At 34.9% G+C, this 26,175-nt stretch overlaps 2 protein-coding genes across 2 annotated transcripts in view; one reads left to right on the forward strand and one right to left on the reverse strand.

Annotated features, from left to right (window-relative positions):
- Window positions 1-8,012: 8,012 nt before the first annotated feature.
- LOC6642018 (POU domain protein 2) overlaps window positions 8,013-26,175 on the forward strand; it is a 31,384-nt gene continuing 13,221 nt past the window's right edge. Inside the window, exons 1-2 of the mRNA XM_023175819.2 lie at window positions 8,013-8,536; window positions 22,443-23,402. Coding sequence (XP_023031587.1) covers window positions 8,089-8,536; window positions 22,443-23,402 — 1,408 coding nt within the window. The 5' untranslated portion in view covers window positions 8,013-8,088. The remainder of the gene's footprint in view (window positions 8,537-22,442; window positions 23,403-26,175) is intronic.
- Window positions 16,062-17,958, reverse strand: LOC6642016 (endothelin-converting enzyme homolog). The gene has a single exon (XM_002065501.4). The coding sequence runs from the start codon at window positions 17,928-17,930 to the stop codon at window positions 16,074-16,076; it is 1,857 nt and encodes a 618-aa protein (XP_002065537.2). The 5' UTR covers window positions 17,931-17,958; the 3' UTR covers window positions 16,062-16,073.

A 26,175-nucleotide genomic window follows, 5' to 3' on the forward strand; every position in this document is an offset into this window, starting at 1 on the left:
TTATGAGGCGTATGTGGCAAGGAATTGTGTGTAGAAGCTGTTCAGATAGTCAAATGCCCAAAGGAACTCAATATACGCTACTCGCTGTAGCTCTTATCTCTTAGTGCACACATGTGGCAACTTCTTTTTGGTGAAGGAGTTTAAAGTAAAGACCTGCCCGAATGTTGAGCAACTAATTAGCAATAATTAAATACTTTATGAAATATGATTCACTCAGTTTTAAAAGTTCTCATAGTTAAGTATAAGTCAGCCGACTTGAAGCTTATCTTCAAAAGAGATTATTTTAAGAGTAAACACATGGTTCTTTTTATTATTTTCGACTAACGCAAAATACAATTTGTTCATCCCAATTAATAGTTGGTAATTACCAAAAGTAATTGATATTTTATAAGCATTCAAAAGTGGGAAACTTTTATTAATTATTCAGATGAAATATTTGAACTTAAGTTAAGTTTGCTTAATTTGCATCTTTTGAAAGAAATAAACCTAAAAACTGTAAATATAAATAAATGATTTAACTAATAATGTACTTAATGTACATAACGTTAAAAAGTTTCTTATAGAAACTGATATATTTTGGAATTAAAGTGACATTAAAATATAAGTAAGCTTAAAACTCTTATTACTCAATAAATATTTAAATATTTGGTACATAAAATATCAATTCAAGTTTCACCTTCAAATTTCAAATACTAAGCAAAATTAATACGATGTCATATTTTTTCAAGTTTTGTAATGAAAATGTAATTATATCTTAAATTGCCGAAATAAAGTTAAAACAAATTTAAAGGGTTTAAAGTTTAGGCTGTTTAATAACAAAATTATTAGTTTTTAAAAGTTGAAGTGAAAGATTATAAGTAAATTGGTAAAAAAAAGACAAATTTAATATATAAATATTAATAACTAACTTTGGGAATGTAATTTAAATTAAGTTTAAATACTTTTTATAAAATGAAGATTATTCTTTAGAAATAAAAACCAAATCAAATGAATGATTTAAATGTAATTACTTAAATACTTTAAAATTACTAAGCAATTACTTTAGTATTTAAATATACTGATTTAAGTGTTATGCAAGTGCCCTCCGACTTATCGAATTAGACGATTTAAGCCTTCAGAGAAATGAACTTAAATGCTTAAGACGGAAGCAAAATACCAAAAAAAAATAAATAAAACGGCAAAAATAGAAAAGATGTAACAAAAACACTAGACAGAAAGCAAAACAAAGGCCCATCATGCCACAAGCATACACTCACACACACTCATCAAAGAGGGGGAATGGGAGGGGTGCGAAAAAGTGACATACCAAAAATAAAAGAAAACTACAACTAAAGAAGAACAAGAACAGTTTTTGGTCTGTGCTAATCAATGAAATTAAAGTTCGACACAAAAACCACCCAAAAAGATCTAAGAAGAACTTTAAGAGTACATACTATCGAAAGTAGAGGATAAGAGAGCATGAGAGGAGAGGAGAGAAATAGAAGAAGAAAATGGTAGCCAAAAGGAGAACTTTAATGAACGGAAATTAGCGGAAAGCAAAGAGTCGAAAAGGTAAAGATGCTGCCAAAATGCGGCGAATTCCAGATGCTGAAAGCGAATTGGCGAGTCCCCCCCAAAAACATGCAGAGAGACATAGAGAGGAAGAGAGAGAGAGACAAAGCAAAAGAAGGAGATGGTGAGCGAGAGAAAAAGAGAGTGGAGCATGCGCCCCAACTGGAAGAGAGAGAGAGTTTAAGTAAGCGAGAGAGAGCTATAAAGCTACAAAACGATTGGCTAAATCTATCTATCTCTGTCGCGGCCTCTGTTGTGTGTGTGTGTGTGTGAGTGTGTGTGTGTGGGGAACTGGCGGGGGACTTCCCCAACAAACCATTTTGAATAAAATCAACAACAAGACACTTTGTTGCACATTTTTGTGGATCGCAAGTTGGAGGTCCTCGAATTGTTTTTTGGCCTGGTCTAGTTGCAACTTGCAGTTTTCAGTTGCAACTCAAGTTCGTCGTTTGTCTCCTCGATACATCTCGATACTCAATTCTCGTTCCTGTCGATTGTTCTCGCGTTGGTCTCTCTGTTGCCTTTTATTTTGAAGTTTTTGTTTATTTTTTTCCTTTTTTTTTGCGTGTATAATTATTATAATTTATGCGTTTATCGGCTCTTTTTGCCTTTAAGCCGCTTCTGTTGTCTCTTCTCTCATTTTTGGTTGCTTTTTTTGCAGTTTTTGTTTTTGTTTTGCCATTGACATTCCCAATTTTTTGACAGCAAAGCGAATAATTCTGCTTGGTTCTGCTTGGTCCTCATGTTAAATGTGGTTTTTTGCCTGCTTTTCATTTTGCTGCGCTTTCTTCTCCTCGTCTTGTCATTCTATGTGCTTATTTGTGTGTGTGTGTGTGTGTGTGTGTGTGGGGCGTATGCGTAATAATTTTTTAATGGCCGCTTTTCAATCTGATTGCCGACGGCAAAAAAAAATCCAAATTCTTTCTGTAATGATTAATTGTGCAAACAAAACTTGCACTAAAATAATTAAAGCAAATAAAAGTTGTGCCAAACATGTTTCTTTACATTGTGGAAACAACATGAAGTATTTTTTACAACAAGTTATAGCATTGTTTAATATTAGTTAATGAAAACAGAGTCATTACTCCCAAAGTAAACTAAATGTTGTGCTTAAATAATAAATAAATGTTCTTAAAAATTTCATAAAAAGCCGCAAAACTAAGATTTTTTTTTTAAAGTGGGTTGAATTGGTTTGTTTTGTAGTTAAATGACCAAAATAAAGTCGTCCCTCAGATAAAGAAAGTTAAATTCTGATTTCTTTATGAAAACAAATTATCAAATCGGTCAAGTTAATAAAAAAAAATTAACGACCAGTGTAGAATAAACATTTTAGAAAGTTTAAATTACTATTTAAAAAATGATTTCTTAGATTTCTTATCATTCATATCTTCATTTATCAACAGAATAAATATAAAAAACACTTAATGAAAAAACTTCGATTTAAAGTAGTAAACTTTTCTATAATTTCATTTTTCTCTCAGAAAATTTTAGTACTCTTTCAGCTAATTCTATAAAATTTAGACACTCAGTTCGTCTATTTTCAGTTTTATTTTTAATTTTAGAACTAGGAAATTGGGTAATTAATACAAAAATATCTTTCTTTATATAGAAACATTTCATTTTCTGACTTAAGCTAAGTAAAACTTTAAAATTGCTAAGTAGTTTTCACAAATTCTCCAAAAAAGTAAAGTTTAGATTGCACAAGTAGAAGTTTTGACACAAATTTGTGTTTCTGTTTAATAATTTTAGACTCTGTATATAGTTTTTATTTCTCTTCATTGCTATTTTCCAAAAATTCTTAGATTTTCTTCTGTGCCATTTTTCAAACAAACAGAAAAAACTACAAATCAACTCAGAGGAGTTTTCATTTTGCTTTGCCCCCTAAAAAGAGGCAGAACATAATTCTAAATCCAATATGGGCCACCCCCATATACACACACACATACACACACTCCTTCACTCAAACTCACACACACACACACAGATGCCAGTGTATAGGATGCTAACCCAACCACCCACACAATACAAGCTTTTGATTTTAAAGGAAAAAGAAAAGAGAAAAAAAATACCAAGTCACTGCCCCATCTCTGCCCCCCTTTAGAACCGCACAGCCACCTGCTGGCACACACACACACACACACATCTCTCCATCTCACACACGCACACACATCTCTCTGCAGTATTTTTTTCGCTGCTTGACATTTTGTGGACGTCGTCAGCGTCGTCGTTTTAGTCGTCGGCTGAAGTCGTCGCAAAGTTGGCATTTTTTTTCAGTCTTTTTTTAGTAGATTTTTTTATTTACTTTTCTTTTTTTTGCCCATATCTTCTTGCGCGTTTTTTTTTTAAGTCAGTCGTTTGTCGGAAGTCAATCAAAAAGCGTGTCTCGCCCTTTTTCCAGATCCCAGAAGAAGAAGAAGAAGTGGAAAGAAAGAAAAACACACACTGAGCCAACCAAAAATCCCGGGCGTGAATAAAAAGCGTAGAAGCCGAACTCAACTGAATTGCAATTACAACCAAAAACGAAACAAATAATAACACACAAAAAAAAAAGAGACAATTAAATTGAAATTGGAGTGAAGTTAGTAACCCTAACAAGGAGGTGCGCCAAGTAATAACCTGAAGTTAGTGTGTCGTGTGTCGTCGAGTTGAGTCGTGTGCCTCTCGTACCTGTCAATGATCAATTCATGTCCGTAACGCCCCCACGCTAAACCAAGCTGCCGATCGATCGAACGATAGATAGATCTCCTCCCGTTGATCGGTGACGACGTTTTCTCTTTATCCCACAAAATGGAACGTTAATGAGGTACTTATTTAATTGGATGCCACTTGTTGTACCCAAGCACTTGAAAATTAACAACTTTTCTAAAGGTTATCGGTGACAAAAAAAACTTATATCATGCTAAATAATAATATATCATGAATTATATATGCATCTTGTTTAAATCTCATCAATTTGTATAAACGTGCCCATATTAACAATATTGTGGACTAAAATCTTCGCAATCTATAACCATCTAGATAACAATCTATAAACTTTCCAACTAGTTCCAGCTACGCAAATAAGTAAATAACCTTTAATTGCTTTTAGTCTGTAATTTGAATAAAATTCAGTTGGCATTGCTGTTCTGAAAGACATTTCCTTTTGGAATAAAACCTAGTTTGTGTATTGTGTAGAAAGTACCTAGACGAAAATTTAGGAAGTTGTTTTTAGAACCAGATATCTATGATCGATGCCCAATTTGAAACTTTTCTTCTGTTTTAAATGCTAGTTTACAGAAATCTTGACGCTACAGATATGGGATTAAGAAATGATCTATTTGACTTGAGTTAATTTGATATAAAATGTATAATTTATTATTAATTTCTCAAACACAACACTGGTAACGCATATATATTTTTCAAGTTTTTGTACTAAAGAGGAAGTCAAAAAGACAAGTGTGACCAGTCTAATTAAATAATGACACTGTTAAATAATGTTATTATTTGTGTGTTGAATAGGGGTATATCGACAGGCATGTAGAACTGAGTTAGATTTTATTCCTTAGTACTTCATCAATGATACGAAAGATACGAAAATTCCTACTACATTTTGATCCAAGACTCTGATTTTTTAGAATTTCAGAATGTTACGATATTGCATAAATAATTTCAAAAAATGTTTTAATTCAAATGGGTCTTCTATATTGTAAATAATAAAAATAAATTCACAAAGGTTTAAAGGTTATTAGTTTTGTTTTACAGTCTAAAGTTTGCACAATTAATTGCATGTTTGTATTAGGTTCTTTCAAAATGTTAGGTTAAATTTTGAATAAATATTGTAGACTGGTATTAAAATCTAAACTAATACAATGTATTTCTTTTAAATCTATATATCTAAAACAGAAGATCGTCGTAAGCTAACTGATGGGCTAACATTGCCTAGGAACAACTTCCACTTTTAAATGTAAACTACTATAAAATATTACCTTCTATACTTATGCTATAGGTATATTATATGAACAATTAGATTAAATATTATGGGAAAACTACTATTAACCTTCAATTTAATCATGTTTTACGAGTAATGTGAGGCCTTTACTTAATACAAAAGGATAGAAAGAAATTGTAAATAATATAGGTATGTCCATAATTAATATAGAACGCAGTTCATATAAAGGTACTTTCCAAATTTCATGAGCATTAAATCTATAAGAGGCGAAAAGAAATGTAAAATCAGTTCCCCGTAAAAAAAGAAGAGGAAATCGAAGCTGAAATAGTCAACTGAAATATTGAAAAGAACATTGCAAATTATTAAACTTAAAAAGTATTCTTATGTTTAAATTGGCATTAAAACTTTTCCATTTTAAAACTGAATATAATTAATATATGCATCATTCATATCTCAATTGGACACTCTAACGATTGTTACCTAAAAACCAAGACAAGTTCTCAGAAAATGCGTATCTCTGGCCATTGAAATTTATTTAGGGTAACCGACTTTATGTATTTCCGATTATAATGCTTGAAATATTTATTGGTCTTCTATCAATGTGTTTGAACATTAAAATCAAATTAATGCTATTACTACATCAAATCGCAAGCAAACGAAATTTATCTTTATAGAGCGAAACGGTATTGTGGTTAAATTTAAAACAAGATAAAAATAGGCAAAAACAATTTAACATAAACAAAGCAATAAACGATACTAAATAACCAATTTTTGATTGGGAATTATATACCTACAATACGTATGTACATACATCCGACCAAACCAAAAGCAAACAGAGAAAGATTGAGTGAGTGCATTTTGCTTTTCGGTTCCTTTTGATCGAGTCACGGCAATTGGTTGCTGACATGCAAAGAACATAATTTGCTTTCCATTCCAATATTGATAACAATCGAAAGAGAAAGAGAGAGAGAAGTTACTTTGATTTCCACTTCGAAGTCGTAGTCTTTTTGGACTTGGACCCTCGTATGGGCCAATTTGTTGACGATTGATTTGTGTTTTACAAGTGCCATTAATGTCATGCCATATGTAAATGGTCGGTCGCACCCCTATATCAACACCATCACCCATTGCCATCCACCCACTTTTCCACCTGTCCTCCCTCTCTCTCTCTCTCTCTCTCTGTCTCTTGTCTGTGTGGCACCTACTTATACAAGTTTTGCTGCACTTTTCACTTATCTTATCGGTCGACCAAGAGACGAGGCGGCCGTTTGATCGTCACATTTCCTTTGATTTCGATCGACTCTCACTCGCCTCGTCTTATCACTCATTTGACTTCAATTTGTTTTCAATTTACAACAATTTCGTTTTTATTTTGTAAATATTTATCACTTTGTCTATTTCAATTGTTGACAATTTATGAATGAAGTTTATTCTACATTTCTTTTTTTTTTTCTTTTTTTATTGCTGACCCCAAATTGACTTTGGGAAATTAATCGACTAAGAAAACAGGAAATGCATTTATTGTAATCAATTCAGGAAAATTTAATATGTTTTGCTGTTGAGATAAGTTAATGTAATCGAAACTGACATCATTTTAAAAATGGAATAATTGTCGAAATAAAAAAACATTGTAAAATATTGGTAACAGATGATTTGCTGTATGCTAATTAGAATTATTTGGTTAAGATCATATCCAAAAGTTTCTAAAAACTACTCGAAAAATTTGAAGTTGTTATTCGTGACTGTAAAATTATTTTAGTAGCTAAAAAGTTAATTTTTATGATAGATTTAGCTAACGTTTGGATTGGTTAGGTAAAATTCTTATTATTTAGGTAATTCATGCAGAATAATTTCAAAAGCAAACTGTTTTTATATACCTCGAATCCAACTATTTAGTTGAATCCTATTTCAAGAAAAATGAACAAATAACTTTACTATATCCATTAAAAGAATTTCGTATCAAATAGAAATTAGTTATCAATTTAATTTTCCTAGGGTCATTCGCGAATGTCACATTCAAATGACGTAATCCAGAAAATATTTCAGTTTTTACTAGTTAATCAGCAACTATATCCGCTTCAATTATCTTATTGCAAATGCCTAGTCAATGCAATTCATTGTTTTAGTTGTTTTTTTTCACTGAACTGAAAATCAATTACGCGGCCAACGTTATTATGGAATCAAGTGACGATAATATATTATATATACCTATATATAGATATTTAAAAAGCACTTAACAGCAAATTAAGCTTTCAGCAAGGGAGCAAAGAAGACATTTTTAATTATCAACTAGTTTTTTCTTTGTTGCAGCATCAACAGCAGCCTCCTTCATGGGTCAATATCATAATCTGAGACAGCAGCGGCAGCAGCAGCAGCAACAGCAACATCAACAAGTTGCTAAAGGCAACAAGGAGCAGCAGTTGGTGTCATAAATCAAAGCGACGCAATTTGCTGCCTGCTGACGAACTGCTGTGAAAAAAACAGAGTCAGCAACAACAATGCCATTATTGCTGGCCAGCAACAACAACAACAACAGCATCAACCATAACAGCAACAACAACAACCACAATTCCCATCATCAGCAACACTTGGACTCCAAACAGGCCACGATGTTGCTGACGTCTCTACCAACAGCGGCAGCAGCGGCAACATCAGCAGCAGCAGCCGCAGCAACTGCAACTTCACTAGCAACATCAGGTGTTAATGTTCAAATTACTGGCAAAGGCGTTGTAGCTGCTACTTCGGCCTCTTCTTCTTCAAGTCTAGTCAATGATCATTTAGCCATGGCAACAACTGGAACTCTAACATCATCAGCTCTTAATTATCCCTCTAACTTGAGTCATTTGAATGGCTTTAACCCCAAAGACATTAGCCCACCAATTTTAATCCCAGTTCCACCCACTGCCAACAATTCACCCACTAACAGCAACAGCAACAACAACAACAAAAACACCAACAACCATATAGAGGAAATCTTACGTCTACCGCACATACAAGTTAAACAAGAATTCATGGAGTGTGGCATGGAAAATTACACGCAAAATCATCAAACATCAGGTTAGTGAAATTAATCAATAGAATTTTCCTACATTTTTAAAAGCTTTTCAGATGATTTATACTTAGTTACTAAATAGTTATACCGTAAATGGTATTCTGATTTTATTGAAAGCTTTTAAAATCCATTTTAAGTGAAATGATAACCCAATATGAATTGACATTAAGACCCCATCGATTAATATCGATACAGTTGTATATCGATAGCTTAAAGTGAGTTGCATAGGCTTTTATTAACAGTGGCTTTTGGAATGTCAACATTCTTACTTTTAAGATCTTTTCACCCGCTGTACATATTCAAAATTTATAATTTGGTTAATTTGATCACCAGTAAAAATGTTTCGATACATTAAAATATCAATACTGTTATCCCATATTCTCATACTTATCAACACTGTTAAAACTTTTTATTTAAGCCTCCGTTTTAAGGTGTTTTTGCATGTTTTGTAAAAGTATTATTTCAAAGAGATTTTTGATTAGATTTTTTAGTCTTTCGATTTTATCTCGGTAATATTACAAACAATACAGAAAGCTGTAGTTATGATAATAAATTCTATATCTTTTATATTGTTAATTGAATGCCTGAAAGAATTGTTTCAAGCTTTTGATAATTAAAGTATTGATTGATATTGTTAGTTCGATTACTCAAAAGAAATCTAGTTTCAATTTTATATGACTTCATATTAGAATGTTTAGATTGTAATCTAACAATCGATAAGATAATTAGCTTAGCTTTTTGAATTTTTACTCTTCACTCCGCACTTCTTTTGAACCCTTTGTCACTTGCCTTTGGCTCTCACTCTTGCATAACTTTATTGATTACTTTTAATATCGACTATTTTGAAGAACTCTATCAATCGTCGGGAGTCTCATCCTCTTAAAACTTGACTAATCAATCTCTGTGGCCTATCTCCGGTTTCGCTGCCGTCTCCTCCATTTCCCCTCCCTAAGAGGTAATTTCGTTGCAATTCAATTAGCCACCAACCGATGCATAAAATTTAAATAAATGTTTGATTTGAATTTAATTGCACCTGTGTCGAGAGACAGAGACGAGCTGCTTCGTTCTACCTACAATGTTCCTACACATTGATTGAATATTAATCATTAAAACAGAGAACAGAAGAGAAAACTTGATCTGGTCTGATTGTGGTCGTGGCTGAGACTCGCTCCATGTCTATCATCATCAGATCATCAAAGGGACGCGCTAATCACACGCTGAGCCAAATAGGATCTAATTTCCACACAAATACAAAGCACTGAGAAAAACCTCAATCTATATGCAAACCGGGAATAACAAAGAATAAAGATGCACCTCTCTATGTATGTATCTCCGCTTCTGTATAACTGACGGAATGCATTCAAATTTCGCGCACCGTTTCGAAGATAAATGATGATCGTTCACAGGTCGTTCTAAAAAAACTACCTGTTCGGTTGAATATAATGTGTATGTATGTTTTGGGTAGGCCGTCGATTTCGATTTGAATTTCGGTACAATAATTAAGCACAACAATGGGATTTTATTGAGTTTTTTCTCATTCCGTTTTCTTCTCTCGACGGATTGCTTCTTTTGCGGTTCTCAAGTGAGAGAGCCTACAATTAGTTTCCCTATCTCTCTAGCCCTAAACCATCTCATTCCAACTATGTACATTTCGATCCCCATTGCAATTATCATAATTATTTTCATTCATGCGGCGTTGCATTGAGCTAAAGATGAGATATTTCGATTGGCGAGATACATTTTACTTTGCCATCTGAATGAAAATTTCTGTTGTTGTTCTTGTTGTTGGTTTAACGCCGCGCCGTTTCCTTTTCGTACAATAAGGGAAAATGGGTAAAGTAAGATACCAACTACCAACTGTTGTCGGCTGATGAGGATGCATTCAAATATATCTCTCGGTTCTTTGTATTGCTTCATTTTTCTTCTCTTTTAACCATTTCCGGCACTTGTCACTGGTTAAGAAAAGAAACTTCATTTGCCAAGGGCTAACACGATCATTTCATGTTTAGAAGAAATTTAAAGTTATTTCTGAGATAGTTAAAAATAAAAATTAAAACTTTATTTATTTTTTAAAAGATCGTTGCTCTCTTAAGAAATGCAGGAATTAGTTTACATTATTGTTATTATTATCAGTAAAGGATATACAGTAGAATCCGGTTATAACGACTCCGCTTACTTCTACTCTAGTTGCAAACTTTCAACCTAACTATATTTTACAAGCACCGACATTAGTTGCCCTCGGCTTAAAATTAAACAACATCCATAAACTAGCCTCGTAATAGAACCCTAATCCTCGTTGTTCAGTTGTCCAATTGACTTGGCCATTTGCAATAAGTTTACATATTCCAATCAACTATTCTAAAACGAACAATTATTTTATTTAACTTTCTTAGAGACCTTAAAATCTTAACTTTCATAGTAGTCGAATATTATTAGTAAGAGCAATTAAATTGAGACGATTTCATTTATTATTCTCTTCACCAGATTTCAGATTTCCCCCCCTTTCATACATATGTACTTAAAAACCCGTTAAGTGAAAAACGAGGTATTTACAATGTGTTAACAAGAGGGGAACATGGAACATTTTTCTTGAATAACCCCTCGACATAGCCACTGACTTACTGGGTTGACAAAAACCTCGTGTGCCAAACGCATGCTTATGAGATTTTCAATTTTTTATGCGTTTAAACAGATTTCACTTCTGTTTTTATTGCCTCTCGTCTAGGTCGCCCCTTGAGGTTGCCAAAGAAGAGAAAAAAAAGGCAAAAGGTCGTCATCTTGATAGAAGAAGATGCGACACAAGGGACCCGGGCTAATATTGCTCGAGCAACAACAACAAAAAAAAAGGACTCTAGGAACCGCCGAGTGCGAACATTTATGAAGATTGAAAGGGTTGTCAAACACTTCATCCATCTTGGAAAGGGAGGGAGGGAGACACACAATCGCACACACTCGGCAAAGGGGGATGGATGCAGAGCATCTTCTTTGAATGGTGGCAAAAAATAAAACATCTTGTTTTCTTTCGATTATTGAAATTGCCAGTTTTACCCATCTTTTAGGATGATATCATTCCCAGCTCTCAAGGGAACTCCCTTCTCTACTCTGTCTCTTTTTCTTTGTGTGTGACCTCAATTGTTTGTTTAAACAACCAAAAATTGATGCAATATTTATGGCTCATTAAAGTTCAGAGCACTCATTCATCTTCATATGTAAATCCATTTCCTTTTTGCCTTTGATCTTTCGGAAATGCTCTCATGACATGCAAAACACACAGCAAACACACACACACACAAAAAACCTCTTTAAGTGCCGCAATTATCAGAAATTTGGTAAAAAACTACAAAAAACCCAAACCGTAACACGCGACCGGAAATTAAAGTCATTTTTAGTCAAATGAAATTTAACCAAGTTTTGTGTATTTTTTGGTTTTTTTTTTTTTGGTTATTTGTAATTTTAATATAGATCATCGTTAGGCATCAGTATCTACTCCTCCTCTCTGCCTCTGAATGTCTTGGTTTTTTGTTTTTAAGAGATTTAACTCATTAAATGGACAATTGTAAGTAGACTTAAAGTTTAGTTAGATGCCTCTTCGTGTTTCTACAAAACTTAGTGTTAAATGCAACTGAATATGAGGCATTAAAGCGAAACTCAAAAGCGAAACTTTAAGCAAATGCAACCGATTAATTGTTAATTTTATTAATATTTCAATATGTAGGTAGGTACTTAGTTAATAAAGTAAATTAATTATTATTTTGTAGGGAGTTTCTTTTTGGTACAAATCTAAGCTATTTATCTGGAAAACGTATCTAACATATCTTACAGAAAATATTTAGAATTTTTCTCTTTGACATTGAACCTAAAATTATAACTAGTTTCAATTAAGGTTTAAAATATATAAAATGTTAAATTGACTTATTAAACATAGCACTAGTTTCTAGAACTTTCGTTAGTATTGCTCTAAACATTCAATCAGGAAAGCAATCCCAATGTTTCAGATAATAGAAAACATAATTTAATAACATTTTGTATTGAAAGTATTTGTAACAGGGTAAAATTTGGAAAATTAAAAATGAATTTTTTCAGGTGCATACAAGAAACATTTGTCCATTGTGTATTTAATGTTTAAGACTACAAAAACAATTGACTTAGTCTATATATCATGTTTTATATTGTCGAACGCCTACTTTCTTCCACTCATTTCTTAGTTTTAGTACAGCTGATGATGATCATCATCTCATTGTGAAAAAAGAATAGAAATACTAATTGATTTTAAGCAGAACCTGACTCTACTCAAAAAGAAAGATAATGTGGGCGGTTCTCAGCAATATTTGTCTTTTGACTTTGCCAAATGCCAGCAATACCAGCAGCCCCGACACCTTTCTCATTACAAATTAATGGCATTTTTTCTTTCCTCTCGACAAAAACAAACAACAAAAGACCTTAAAACAAAGAAGAGAGAATAAGAAGCGCAATGTAAAGAAACTACCGATAGATCAACAGTTCAAGCGATCAACAGATCACCAGCTAGCAGGCCGAAAAAAAAGGTGTAGAAAAACTGGAAAGAAAAACAGTTTTCCACAATAGCCAGCCATCACGCATACATAGATAGATAGCATATATGTATGTATGTATGCAGGACGTAGTCGTTAGTTGTCGTCACTGAAGTGCAAACTGTAAAAGTCAGTCTGCAGACGCCTGCTGCATACGAAATGATTCGAGATATTTGCTTATCCTTCGTCCTTTCGTATGCGTATGTGCATGCGTTCATCGAGTTTATCTCTAAGTCTAACGGATTTTCATGCATTTGTTATGGATTTTCGGCGCCAGGTCGCTTACAGGTCGCTCAGTCTGCAGGTAAAGTCAGTCGAAAGATCAACCTACTGATCTGGCCACTCAGCAGGACTTCTGCTTTCAAACAGTGACTTCTTAGCCATAATCTGCATTGCGCATAGATCATTAATTTAACAGTTTCTCTTTTTAAAAGAACAACAGGCAAACCTACACATCATCTAGGTGGTCTTCCATCCATCCATCCGTTCATTCGACCATCTCATAGGCAAATCAAATTGCAAAATAAATCGTTGACTATGGGAAAATTGATCTCATAATTGCATTGCCCGTCCACAATGAGCTCTCGAGTGAAATTAGCCTCCATAATCCTCCACTCATAGCCATTCTCTTCTATCTCATTTGCTCTCTACCTTTCTCTTTCTGTATTCGATCCCATTAATTTCATTTATGTAAACCCAAATGTGCCTAGACTTTGGGGCTTGTCGCTTTTAATATCAAAAAGGCGTAGACCGCGTAATAAAAAATCAACTTGCTGCACACAAAAATCTTCGCTGCAAATGGTGGGTGAGGTCTATGGGAAATGTTGTTTACCAGGGTTGTCAGAGTGCAATGGTTACTTGATTAACACTTGGAAATCTTAAGAAACTCTCGAAACTCCGTTTATCTATAATTCTAGTTTCTAGTTTATATATCTTTCTTCGATCTTATTTTAAATATATTTATTTTTTTTCGGCCAAAACCATGTTACCATAATTACATGCAGAAAGCAGGAGACCAACTTGGCGGCTTGCTTCCGCCGCTTAGCCAATGCCTCATCTTCAAAAACCTCTTCCATTCGACTTTACTGGCATCACCACCGCCACAGCCACCTCCACTCCCATCATCCCACAGAGAAATTGAACAAAGGGGGCGTCATCCAAAAGGCAAAGAGCCACAGTCAAGGCAAGACAACGCGCGATGGCAAAAGGCACAAGGGGCAAGGCTCTGGCATGTTGAGTAAAGGTAGTAATCCATTCAGTCAGGTACCAACTACCAAAACAGTTGCAGTCAGTGCAGAAGTTGGAAGCAGAAGACAAGTGGAGGCACTCAGATCGATGCTGTAAGCCGGGTGTTCATGGTGAATTATGAAAATCGTTGCGAAATTAAGTTAAGAACTTTGTTTTTTTTTTTTCTTTCTTCTTCTGTTTTTTGGTTCTGTTGTTCTTTTTCTGTGTAGCAGGAAGCAACAGCAGCAAATGCCAAGAGATGACATCGTGATAAAGGTCAAAATAACAGAAATAGTTTGAAAGTTAAAATTTCCTATTTTATTTGATTTGGATCTAGATATTTAAATCCCAACTTGCTTAACAATTGGATTTACATAGGAGATACTTCATAAACTCATCAAAAGTCGAGGCAACGCTTTTTTAATTTTACCAATTTAAAATATTCAGGATACAGTATAAAATATGCAAACAAACATCTTCAAAATGTCACAAATTATTCTTGAAATCATTGTTGAGATTGCAATTTTTCTTCTTCTGTTTTAACAAGTATTTTGCCAAACTCCATTTCTCAAAAAAGTCTGAAAGTTGTTAGCACTAAATATGTCACGCTGTCATCTCTAATATTTTAAGCCATCCATCCGAAGGCTTTGGCTTTATTAAATGGAGATGATCAATTTAAATATTTTGCAGTTTGGTTGTGCGTGAGTGAAGGAACTGCCCTGACCGTGGCCAGAAAATCTTCCCATTCCCCATCTAGATGCAACCTCCTATACCACCACCTGAACCACCTTCACATCGACTCTTCTGCCGACGATTTGTATAAAAAATGTGCTTCATTTTATTTGGCCGCGTCCGGCGTCCGCCTTCATTTCGGGGCACAACAAAAAAAAGAAAAAAAACCAAAACCCGCCCCGGACTAAAAACAACAAAAAGTCAAGTAAACCTCGAATGTTCTTGCCGCAAACAAATCGCATATGGATCGCGGGAGCCAGCGATCGCTGCAAAGAAGAAGGCTTCTTCTTTTTCTGCGTTGGTATTTTCTTTTTGGCCAAACGATTATCTAAATTGCATATGAAATTATTTTAATTAAAAATCTAATTTTCTCCTTTGGCTCTTTAACTCCACCTACTTGTAAAGGTTACGGTTTGAGTTTTTAGTTTCGAGTTTTTCGTTCTCTTTGGTATTTAACATACTATTTAAGAAAAAGTCGATGCAACTGAACTCTTGTTCAATGAACCTTTAATTTGACGCGATTAAAATGATATTAGCAGCGGCTTGGCATCATCGTCTTCACATATGGTCCAATCCTCGAGGGTTCCCTGTTGCCCCAGCGAACGTAGAGTGAAGGAAAGGTGTGAAGATGTCAGATGGCGTCAGCTGGATGGTCCAAGGTTCTTACACTGCGTGACCATTTATTGATTAATGATAGGTAATTCTTGGTTGTACTTGACATAATTGAGGCCAGTTCCGGTTACATATATCGTTACATAATCTTTAGGGTTATGAGAACTACAAAAAATTTCACTGCACCTTCACAGGATTTTGTTACTGTTAAAACAAGAGTTATGAGAGGAACAGGATAAGAAAATTATAAAAATGTTGTTAAGAAAAGAAAAACCAAGAGACAAATTATTCTTTCAGTTCCGTTTTTGAAGAAATATCTTGTCAGTTCTTACCAATATTTCCCTTTTTCCTTTTTTCAACCAATGAAAATGCAATTGCAATTAAATTAAAGTTTTTTCTGTTTATTTTATTTATCTTGTTGCTACCAAACGACACACTTCTTCAAAGGATTCATATCGGTGCCTAATTTACATTTAAAAGCCTCACTAAACTCGGGCATGTTGCCTAGAGTGCCAACTACTCGAAACTCATCATAGGCATGCACATCAGTCTTTATTTTACTCATCTTGGCAGCATCGTCCTTGCCATTGCACCAGGTTTGAGCAAACTTGAGGAAGAACAATTGCTTATTGGTGAAGTCCAAGCCACGCAATGGTTTATCCTGCCAAGCCTTGTCCCCGGTTCTCTTCTTGTAGGCGTAATAGGCCATACGCAGGCCCACATTGTCGGCAATATTATCACCGGAAGTTAAACTACCATTCGTTTGAATGCCCATAACTATGAATTTATTGTATTGCGATTCAAGGCAACGATATCTCTCCTTGAAATTCCTCAGCGATGCTGCGGACCACCAGTTGACCCGTTTGCCATCATAATTGTATTGATAACAATACGAGTCGAAACCATGGGCCATTTCGTGACCAATTATATTACCGACACCAGCGTATTTGAGAACTGGTGGAAAATCCAGATGATAGAAGGGCCACTGGGACATGCCAATGGTGATGAAGGCCAAGTTCAAAAAGTCCGCATAGTAAGCATTCACTGTACGCGTTGGCATCATCTGAGGTATCAAGGCTTTATCCACTGACTTTAGTCGGATCTTGGCACGATTTTGTTCCAGCGTACAGAGATTCTCATGCCAATTTGTAGTCATCTCAATGTCCTTGTACACCTGATCAATCATATCACGATGCTGCAAATCATCCGTGTAGCCCACCAAAATATCCATAGAAGCCAATTTCGTCTTCGCTTGTGAACGCGTCTCATCGTCTAGCCATGTATAATGATCGAGGAGATCATAGAAGGTATCTTTTATATCCTTGGCTATTCCCAAGATATCAGCACGTTGTTCCTTATCGAAAACTTTGCCAATGAACCATGGCAACAAGGCGTAATTGAAATAGGTTTCGGTATGCGAACGACACTCACTCTTCACACCTCCCAACTTCGATTGTGTCTTCCACAGGGTATAGAACTTAAGCAAAACACGATATTTCACGTAGGATATCAAAGTTTCCTTGTTGGTACTTTCAAGAAAGTAAACCAATTCATTGACATTATCCAATTGATTTAGAACAGGCCAATCGGCATTCTGGGAATGATTAAATGCCACCTCGAAATATCTCGTCCAATTGACTCTATCCAAACGATGTTTGCTTATGAATTCCCCTAATGTAAGTTGTTCCGTTTCATTGCGCGTTTTTGCATGATCTGTAAGATTTCTTTCGAATTGTGTGAGATTCGCAAAAGTCGAGAGAAAGTCCTTAGCACCTTTCTCATCGAAACCAAAATCCTTGGTCATATTCTTCAGGGCCTCCTCTTTGATATTGGAAAAGAGTTTTCCCGGTGGTGTTAGAAGTATATCAAATTTTCTTGTTGCCGTGCTATAATGCACCTTCATGGGTAACAAAGGATACACTTCGTATGAGGACATAAAATTGATATCTATCCAATTTAGGGAATCATTTTTTGCCACATCCTTAAATGCAACATCCTGCAGACTCATTATGTGTTGATAGCCCTGAGACATGTTTGCTTTCATTTCCAAACAACTTGCATAGAATTGTTTAGCTTTCACTTCCGCTGATGTTGAATTGACTTCCAAATCCTTTTTGGTGACATTTGTCAGAAACTCTAGAACTTGTTCATCTATTTTCTGCTGAATAGCATATAGAAAACTTGTATTGCGCGCCTTCTCCGGGATTATGTCAGACTTTTTCCAGCCACCACAACTATATTCATAGAAATTCTCACAAGGATCAATGCTACGATTCATGCTGGCTAGCACAAATTTTCCATACTGTTCGAGCAATTCTTCCGTATGATTTGTATGCTTGGGCAGATAAAACAAATCGTCATTATCGTTGCCATGTGCCACCGGACACCAAACCATCAACGTGATCAATAGAGCTTTGATCATGATGCGTTACACAATTTTCGTGGGGTTCTCGACTAACGCGCCCGTTCAACTACCGCAAATGTTCTAAACTTTTTTGGCAGTCAACATTGGCAATTTATATAGAGGACAGCCATGGTGTGAGATGGTGTTGGTTCTACGCTTCAGATGACGCGTGTTTATGATTACAGTTTACTCTTCAGATTAAGCCAACGCTAGAGATGACAGCGTGTTGTAAATGAAACCCAAGTCGAATGTCTAAAGCAAAGAAACTTCTACTTAGAAACTAAGTAGAAACTGAAAAGTAGTTAAAAACTAAAGTCTGGTAAACCTAAACATAACTTATTTACTTATTCTTATGTTAGTCAAATCAACTGATACATGAATACTGGTTATTTATATTCAACGCTTGAATTTATTGTAAGAAAACTTTTAAAAACTGTTGGGTTAACATAAAACTTTGTCAAATCTTTCTAAATGTACTCTATCTGCAGTCAATTCTACAAATATTTTCATTTGCTATAGCTCTGCAACAATGGTCGGCACGGCCCCGGACTAGGGCCTAGCTCTGCCGCAGCGCTGTCGCCTCACATACACTGTAAATGCTCGCGTATGTTCGGCAACGACACTTCGGAAACAATTCTACAACAAGATTTTCTTAAACTTATCGATTTTTTGTATGTCGATAATATAGATATGATTTCTTTTTTAAACTATATTTAAAATAACTTACAAAACTCAGAGGTAACGTCAAAATTCGTTTCGGAAGAAAGGCACAATTTAAATCATAATAATCTCAGAGGTCTGGACACCACCCAAATATCAATATTTAGAATAATAATTAACTTAAGTAGTAAATCTTCCAAGTGGTCAGACGATTTCAATAAATATTTAATCAAACAAATTACTGAATTTTCCATGCCGAACCTCAAAACATATTTTCAAGATCCGTCTAAGATCATAGTCAGTTTTTTATTCTCTTCCAAAAGTTTTAGTCTAGTTAAAACTTTTAGCCATCACGCACTCATCTCTGATATAGAAGCATAAGCTAATTCATCTCATCATCATCAGTTTGTAACCACAAAAATCGCATTAATGGAGTGGAAAAATTTATTGTTATTCTAAATCTCTGATTCTATCCCCAAGATCTTAAGCATTCTCCAATTAAACAAAAAAAAAAAATAATAATAAAATAAAGAAAACAACCAAATTTGTGCCAAAAATAAAAAATAAAGTCACAACCGCACTTTGAGCTTAAAAGAAATGTTTCTCTTATCATTATTCACTTATCAGCAGGTCGCATAGCTCTTCTGTAGAGCAAAAGGGGGGAAAAAAATAAAACAAAAGTTTATAACCTATTTTATCGCTTATGATAGATCAAAGTTTTTGCTGTGTTTGTGTGTTTGAAGTGATTTTAAATTTCGTTTGTGGCCCTAACTGAATGTCACATGTTAATGACCCCATTCGACAAATAATCACAGCAATTATAATGCAAACATTTTTCTAAATGGTTCTCAACTGTTGATCTGGTATGTGATTTGGCATTTATATTATACCCTACATCTGTGTGAAGAAGGGGTATATAAAAATTAATAAATTCAACATTTGCCATTGATAATTCGTGCGCTTGGCCATTGGATCTATATATATTAACTACTTTTTAGTTAAATCCTCAAGTCTCTCAGTTACCAAAACCTGTAAACCTTTTCATTTCATCTTTATTTCTCTGAATTATTTATATTATAGCGTATCCAAATGTCGGTATTTCTTCTCAGAGCACCAAAGTTAAATTTAAACACTCGTTAGAATGGGCAGACAAATAATTGAATATCAAAAAATAATAACTTCTGTGTGTGGTCTACAGTTATTACCATAGTATAAAAAATTATAAGAAAAAACTATAAAAATGAAACCTTTGAAAAAAAAAGAATTGAGTTATGTCCAAAGAGATTTTCCATTGCGTAATTTGAAAGGAAATCCTTCTCGAAGCCATCAGCAATTGCATTTGGCTGTCACTTTTGTGTTACTCCCCCCTTTGGCCATTACCTTTTTCACTTTTTTCTTCATGCTGCTTCTGCTCTAATGTGTTTGCCAGCCGGTGCATGCAACACATAAAAAGGTTGCAGGATAAAGGATAGTTTTGCCGCAATAGGAATCAAATAAAGTACAAGTAAAACTCATGCGATAGAGGTTGGGGGGCGGGCGGCGAGTTGCCTCAGGTAAAAGGATGTATCCTTCAATATAGAGCCAGCGACCGGGTGCCGTGTTAATCGCCATGTTGCAGGTAAATATAATCGCGCACAAAGTAACAATGGCAAAAAAAAAAAAACACACACACAAAATTGTAAACTAGAGGAGGAAAAAAAAACTGATTTAACCGCCAAAATAACGAAACCTTTGATGGAGAAAATAGATCTTTCAGTTGAAACAGCTTGCTTTTAAGACGCAATCCTTCCTTCTGTAGCAAATTGAGCCTAAGGTGGAGAGAAAAGGATTTAGTTTACAATTTTCCTTCTTTTTTTTAACAATTGCCAGTTTTGTGGCTTGTGGTAAAAAGAAAGGGAATCGGAGGAGTAGATGGAGGAGCAGCTGCTCCTACGTCAAAGCAACTGTGCAAGCAGAGCCCAATTGATTGAAACTTTCACCTTGAGTTCTTTATACGAATGACTTGACAGTGACAGGCTATTCAATCGAAATCGAAAACCTGAGAATTAAAAGTCAGAACAGAGAGAAACCGAGGGCGACAGAGAGAGAGAGAAATAAACACTTTCCCTTCTGTCAACTCTCATTTCATTTTCATAATCCCTGCCACACTTCCCATGCCAAGCAAACATCTGGTTTTCCATCCTGTGGAACTCTTTTTACCCCTTTTTGCATCTTTAAGATGTCGCGTGGCCAGCACACGCCCAGTTTCTGAATATTAACAAAAAAAAAAACAGGGTTAAATGCTAACTAATATTTTCATTATTATAACAAACAATTTGATAAGCCAGTCGGTCAGTCCTAGTCACATTCTCCCCTAACTCATTTATTTCGGCATTTCTACTTTGTTCTAGCCATAAATCACATTACCTTTCGGACAACTGGACAATTGGTTAAACTTAGACCACAATTACCTACATATATGTAGCTTCTGATTCGTGAACTTCTCTCATTATTCACACAGTTGGAAATATGTTTTTTTTTCGATCTCTCTCTCGTCTATGTATTTTTGTGGCGCTCTAATGAACATTTTGCGGTTACCTTGGACTTGGATTTTTATTTTTGATGATCACTTTTTTGTTTTGTATTTTTTTTTTATGCGGTATGCATCATTAGGTGGCAGTTTCATTCATGAAATGATCTCAAATAGAGTAATCATCTGACAAACAGTAGCCAGAATGAATAGACAAGAATTTTCATCCCAAAACTAGCCAAAGTTTCTATACTCTTTATTAAAAGCAATCAGTTTGAATGGAGTTTATGATAATTATCAACAAATGTTTATGATGATGAGCAGTTTTTCCATTTTTATAAAATGAAGAATCAAAAAGGAACACTTAATTTTAGTTACAAGAGGTTGAGGGTGGTTATATGTATTTACGGAAGGATTCCGATTAAAATTCTTAAACATATTTTCTAAAACGGAAATTAAGATTTCGTAACATATTTTGTAAAATAATTGTTCATATTTTGTAATTACTTATATCATTTCTATCTATTACGAGATTTCTCTGATCCCTTCGTCCTTTCATCGAGACCATTAGTAGCCTTCAGAATTTCTCTAATAGAGTTACAAAATAGTCCTCGCCCTTAGTCCACCCATTATGACAAAGGGGCAAATGTAGCCCCTGGAAAATGCAAACGCCCACACTTTATGAACAAATGTTCAGATTTTGCAGCCCAGACACCTCTCTCCACCCTTAATAATAACTATAAAATACAAATTATATACAGATTTCATAATCAATCAAAGTCATAAATGAAAATCGAACTAAAACGGCACGAAACGAACTGATTAAACATTTAAAAAAAAGAAATGTGGAAAAATGATTGAAGCAAAAGGAATAAAATGGCGTAACAACCCCCAGAAGGGGCTAGAGTTAGGGGGGTGATAGGCGTAACAAAATGAAATAATGATGAGTAATTGATAGTGACAGCCCTCGGAATGATAGGTGGTTACAACAGGCAGGAGGGAAGTTATAAGATAATGATATCTAAAAGAGAAAAACCCTTTTTCCTCCCTCTCTTTCACTTTCGCTCTCTCTCTCTTTTGCGTATTTTCCCTTTTTTTTGGGGTAAAAAAGTTAGCAATTCACACTTAATTTTCCCTAGGCAAGTCTATAAAAATGTGATTGTATTTTCCAGCGATTGAACCCTTTCTCTCTTCTTTTATTCTTTCTTGATTTATAGCTTTGGGTCCAACAACAAGCTGTCGCCCGGCAAAAACAACAATGTTAAATCCATGGTATTTAAGGCCACCCGATGGCGGCTTGGCCTATCAACATAATAATTATAATAAAAATAGCAACAATAATAAGGATATAACCGTGCAACAGCTGATGTTGCCGTTTCTAAGAGATGGCGGAGCCACAGCAGATGGAGCCGGGGGTATAGGGCAGACATGTCTGCCATATTTCGGTTCGACGACAACATCTGTCAATTCAAAGCTGGAGAAATCCCTGCCAGACTTTCTAATGCCATTGCATGAAATTATGTTCCACCATCATCATCATCATCAGCATCATCAGCATGCCCAAGAATATCAACAAAGGACATTAATTAATGCCCAAAACAAAACAGAGACGTTACCAGCTACCATTCAGTCATTAAACCCACCAGTCAAACAGCAGACTTCCCCAACATCAACTCCAACTACGGCCCCTCCAGCAGCCGCACCAGCCCTTCCTGGTGAACATTTGTTCGTTCAACACTTTCACGAAAGGGATCGTCTCATACGCGAACATCAACTCAAACAGCAACGTCTGCGCGACGTAGAGGACGAGGAGGAGGAAGTGACGGAGCAACAGCAGCCAGACCATCAGGATACAGAGCAGGAAATCGAGTTTGAGCATAACAACCATCATTGGGATGGCGTCATCTATGATGGTCATCATCAGCATCATCATCGTCATAACCATCATCATCATCATCTTCATCATGCTAGCAGCAAGTTACTCGATGCTTTGCCCCCAATGTCCCTGCCTCTGCCTTCACTTGCCATGGTAGACCAGCGACCAACGACATCTCCATCTCATCCTAACTCAACGAAGGACCTCAGCATTTACGAGCTGGCTAGGCAACAACAGGAACTACAACAGGAGCTACCAAATGGGCAACGTTTTGTCGTTGCCTGCAGCCCGAAGAACAAAGGTAAATTTTATGGGTTTCTTTTGTACTTATTTTTTCACTTGGGCTTTATTTTATTAATTGGAAATATTGAATTATGATTTCCAAATTCCAGAGGACTTAATTAAAAAACATTACTAAAAGAATGAGCTAATGAGTTTCGAGTTTTTCCTAAGTTACTCTAAACACTTTTTAATGCTTCAGGAGAATCTGAAATGTAATGAAATTCTCGATATCAAACAAACTTCTTTTGTTGCACATACAATTATGTTTTCGGCTAATTATAAAGCCAGTTTCTAATTAGTTATAAAACTTATTTCTCAAAACTTTTAATGAAATGGGACCAAGATGAATTAGTACATCAAAACTGATAGCTTCAAAAATAGTTTGGGAATATTTTGAACAAGTTTTGACAGTATTCATACATCGAACCTAATCTGTTTCCACTTTTTGGGTTTGATTTTGATATTTTGTATTCCTTGAATTCATTGTTAAACTTTATTTACCAATCGTACAATTCATTTAATCAATTTGAACTAGTAACATATAAAATATTTAATTAAATATCTCCCTGAACTATTATTGAAACTAATTTCTTAACTCTTAAAGTATATAAAGGATAAATTCATAATACAAGTCAAACAATTCACAAATCGCTGAGCAAAAAATTGCCTTCAAGCCACTTAAATTCAGTTTTGAGCCATGTCATGGTCAGGCCCATTTGTCCCTTCCTTATGATTTACCTATTTTCTCTTACTCTTTCCAAAAAATACACACAAAAGAAACGAAAAGAAAAGAATCGAATACGGGGAGCCAGAGAATAGAGAGTCCACCATATCGAACACACAAACTCCATTTAAAATCACTAAAATATTAATAAATTTTACACAAAAGTGCGAACAAAATATGCGTGAAAATTCTCAAGTACTCGACGAAGAAGAAGGGCGAAGAAGTGCGTAACCTTTACAACTTTATTTAATGGAATTTAAAACCACTTTCGGTTTTTTTTTTTTTTTATTTTGCAGTGGGTGGTTGGTACAACCAACACACACAAAAAAAAGGTTGCTTGCGGCAAATGCGAACCACAATTGCATGAGGTAACCTTTGACAGGAGAAAAGAGCCAAAAAAAAAAAAAACAAACCCCTGGCCAAAAAAAAAAATAAAATGAAGAAATAAAATAAAATAAAAGAAAGCTCAACTTTTGAACTGCTGGTGTCACTACCAACTGTGCACTGTGTTCCTGAGCAGCTTATGGCCAATTGACCCACCCATCGAGGGGAGTTTCTGGGGGAGGGGTGAACCGCGGTGATGTTGTGAAGGGTAGAGCTTCTGCTTTCTTTGCTGGTTTCGGTATTGGTGGTGGTGGTAAAAAGTAAATCCAATAAAAACGCTTTACAAGCTGTAAATCCATTTTCACAGACTTTTTAGCGTTTCCCAAAAAAAAAAAAACCTAAAGTTGATAAAAAATTCAAGCATGGCTGCTCCCTTAGGGTTAAATTTGCATTATTTCAAAAATGGCCAAACTTGGTTTTTAAGACCATTACAAAAATGCTTAGTGTTAATCACAATTATGCACAAAGGAGAGAGGGAGAGAGAGAGAGAGGGAGAACATCAAATGAATCCTTGATTTGTTAAGGTAGTACAACCACGTAGTAGCTTTCTTGATAAGCACTACAGGACTATAGAATAAAGTAAAGTATATATATTAATAGACAACTAACTAGGTAAATAATTAAGAATTTCATTTAACTTCTATTTTAAACAAAGATATTAAAGGTGTGAAACCCTTCGACCACCTCTCGGAATCCGTCCCTCTTTGTGAATAGCGTTTTATATAAGACTGTATACATATATGTAGGACTTTGAAAATTTAATTACAATTATAATAATAATAAGTTTGTCCTAAACATTTAATCACAGAAAACTGTTTGTCAAAGATTATTCAGTCAAAAGTGATAACAACAAACAAACTAAAAAGATTCAGACTCAAAAAAAAATATAATTTGTGTTGTATTTTAAATTCTGAAATTAAAAAAGGTTTAACAAAAACCAAGATTCTAGAAATCGAAGAGTATAAAAAGAGCCTTGAGTTTCCATAAATTTCCAATGCGTGAGAAAATTGTGCAAAAATTCCGTTAGAAAAAAACCGTTGCTTACTGAAATTGATTTTTTCCCTTTTTTTTTGCACCCAAAAGTAAAAGAATGTCTTACCTAATTTTTGTGCAATTTTTTCCATCAATTTTTTACCTTAAAAAATTACGCATTATTGACTTGAACTACCCCAAAAAAAAAGGAAGAAGTAGATGCCTTTCTTATTCACTCCCTCTGAGTGTCTCTCTTTCTCTCTCTCTCTCCTTCTGTAGCGTCTTCCTTTAAGGGGTAGTTGGATGTTTGCTAAGCTGTGCAAGATCTTTGGTAATCCCTGACACTGATCCTCAATTTTTTACCCTTGAGTTCATTTTTTTTGCTTGTCCTTAGTTTTTCTATTCTTTTTACCCAAAAATCTAGGCACAATTTTCTTAAAAAGAAATTGAAAGAAAATTTGTTGTTGTAGTTTCCGAAGGGTTGGGACCCGAAATCAGTTGACAGCGATTTTTTGTGGCAGATTTGCTCAAAAAAAACGGGCAAACTAAAGAAAAGAAAACGCAGGCGAAGCGAAATCAATAAACGTTAATAAATAAACCCAAAGAATGGAAGCGGCGCTAAAAATGCGGAAGGAAATAAAGAAAAGAGATGAGAAGAGGCCAAAAAAAGGGGACATTGACAAAGGTGTCCTTTGTTATCCTGCTTCTGTTT

Source organism: Drosophila willistoni (assembly GCF_018902025.1).
Source record: "Drosophila willistoni isolate 14030-0811.24 chromosome 2R unlocalized genomic scaffold, UCI_dwil_1.1 Seg167, whole genome shotgun sequence".
Taxonomy (NCBI): domain Eukaryota; kingdom Metazoa; phylum Arthropoda; class Insecta; order Diptera; family Drosophilidae; genus Drosophila; species Drosophila willistoni.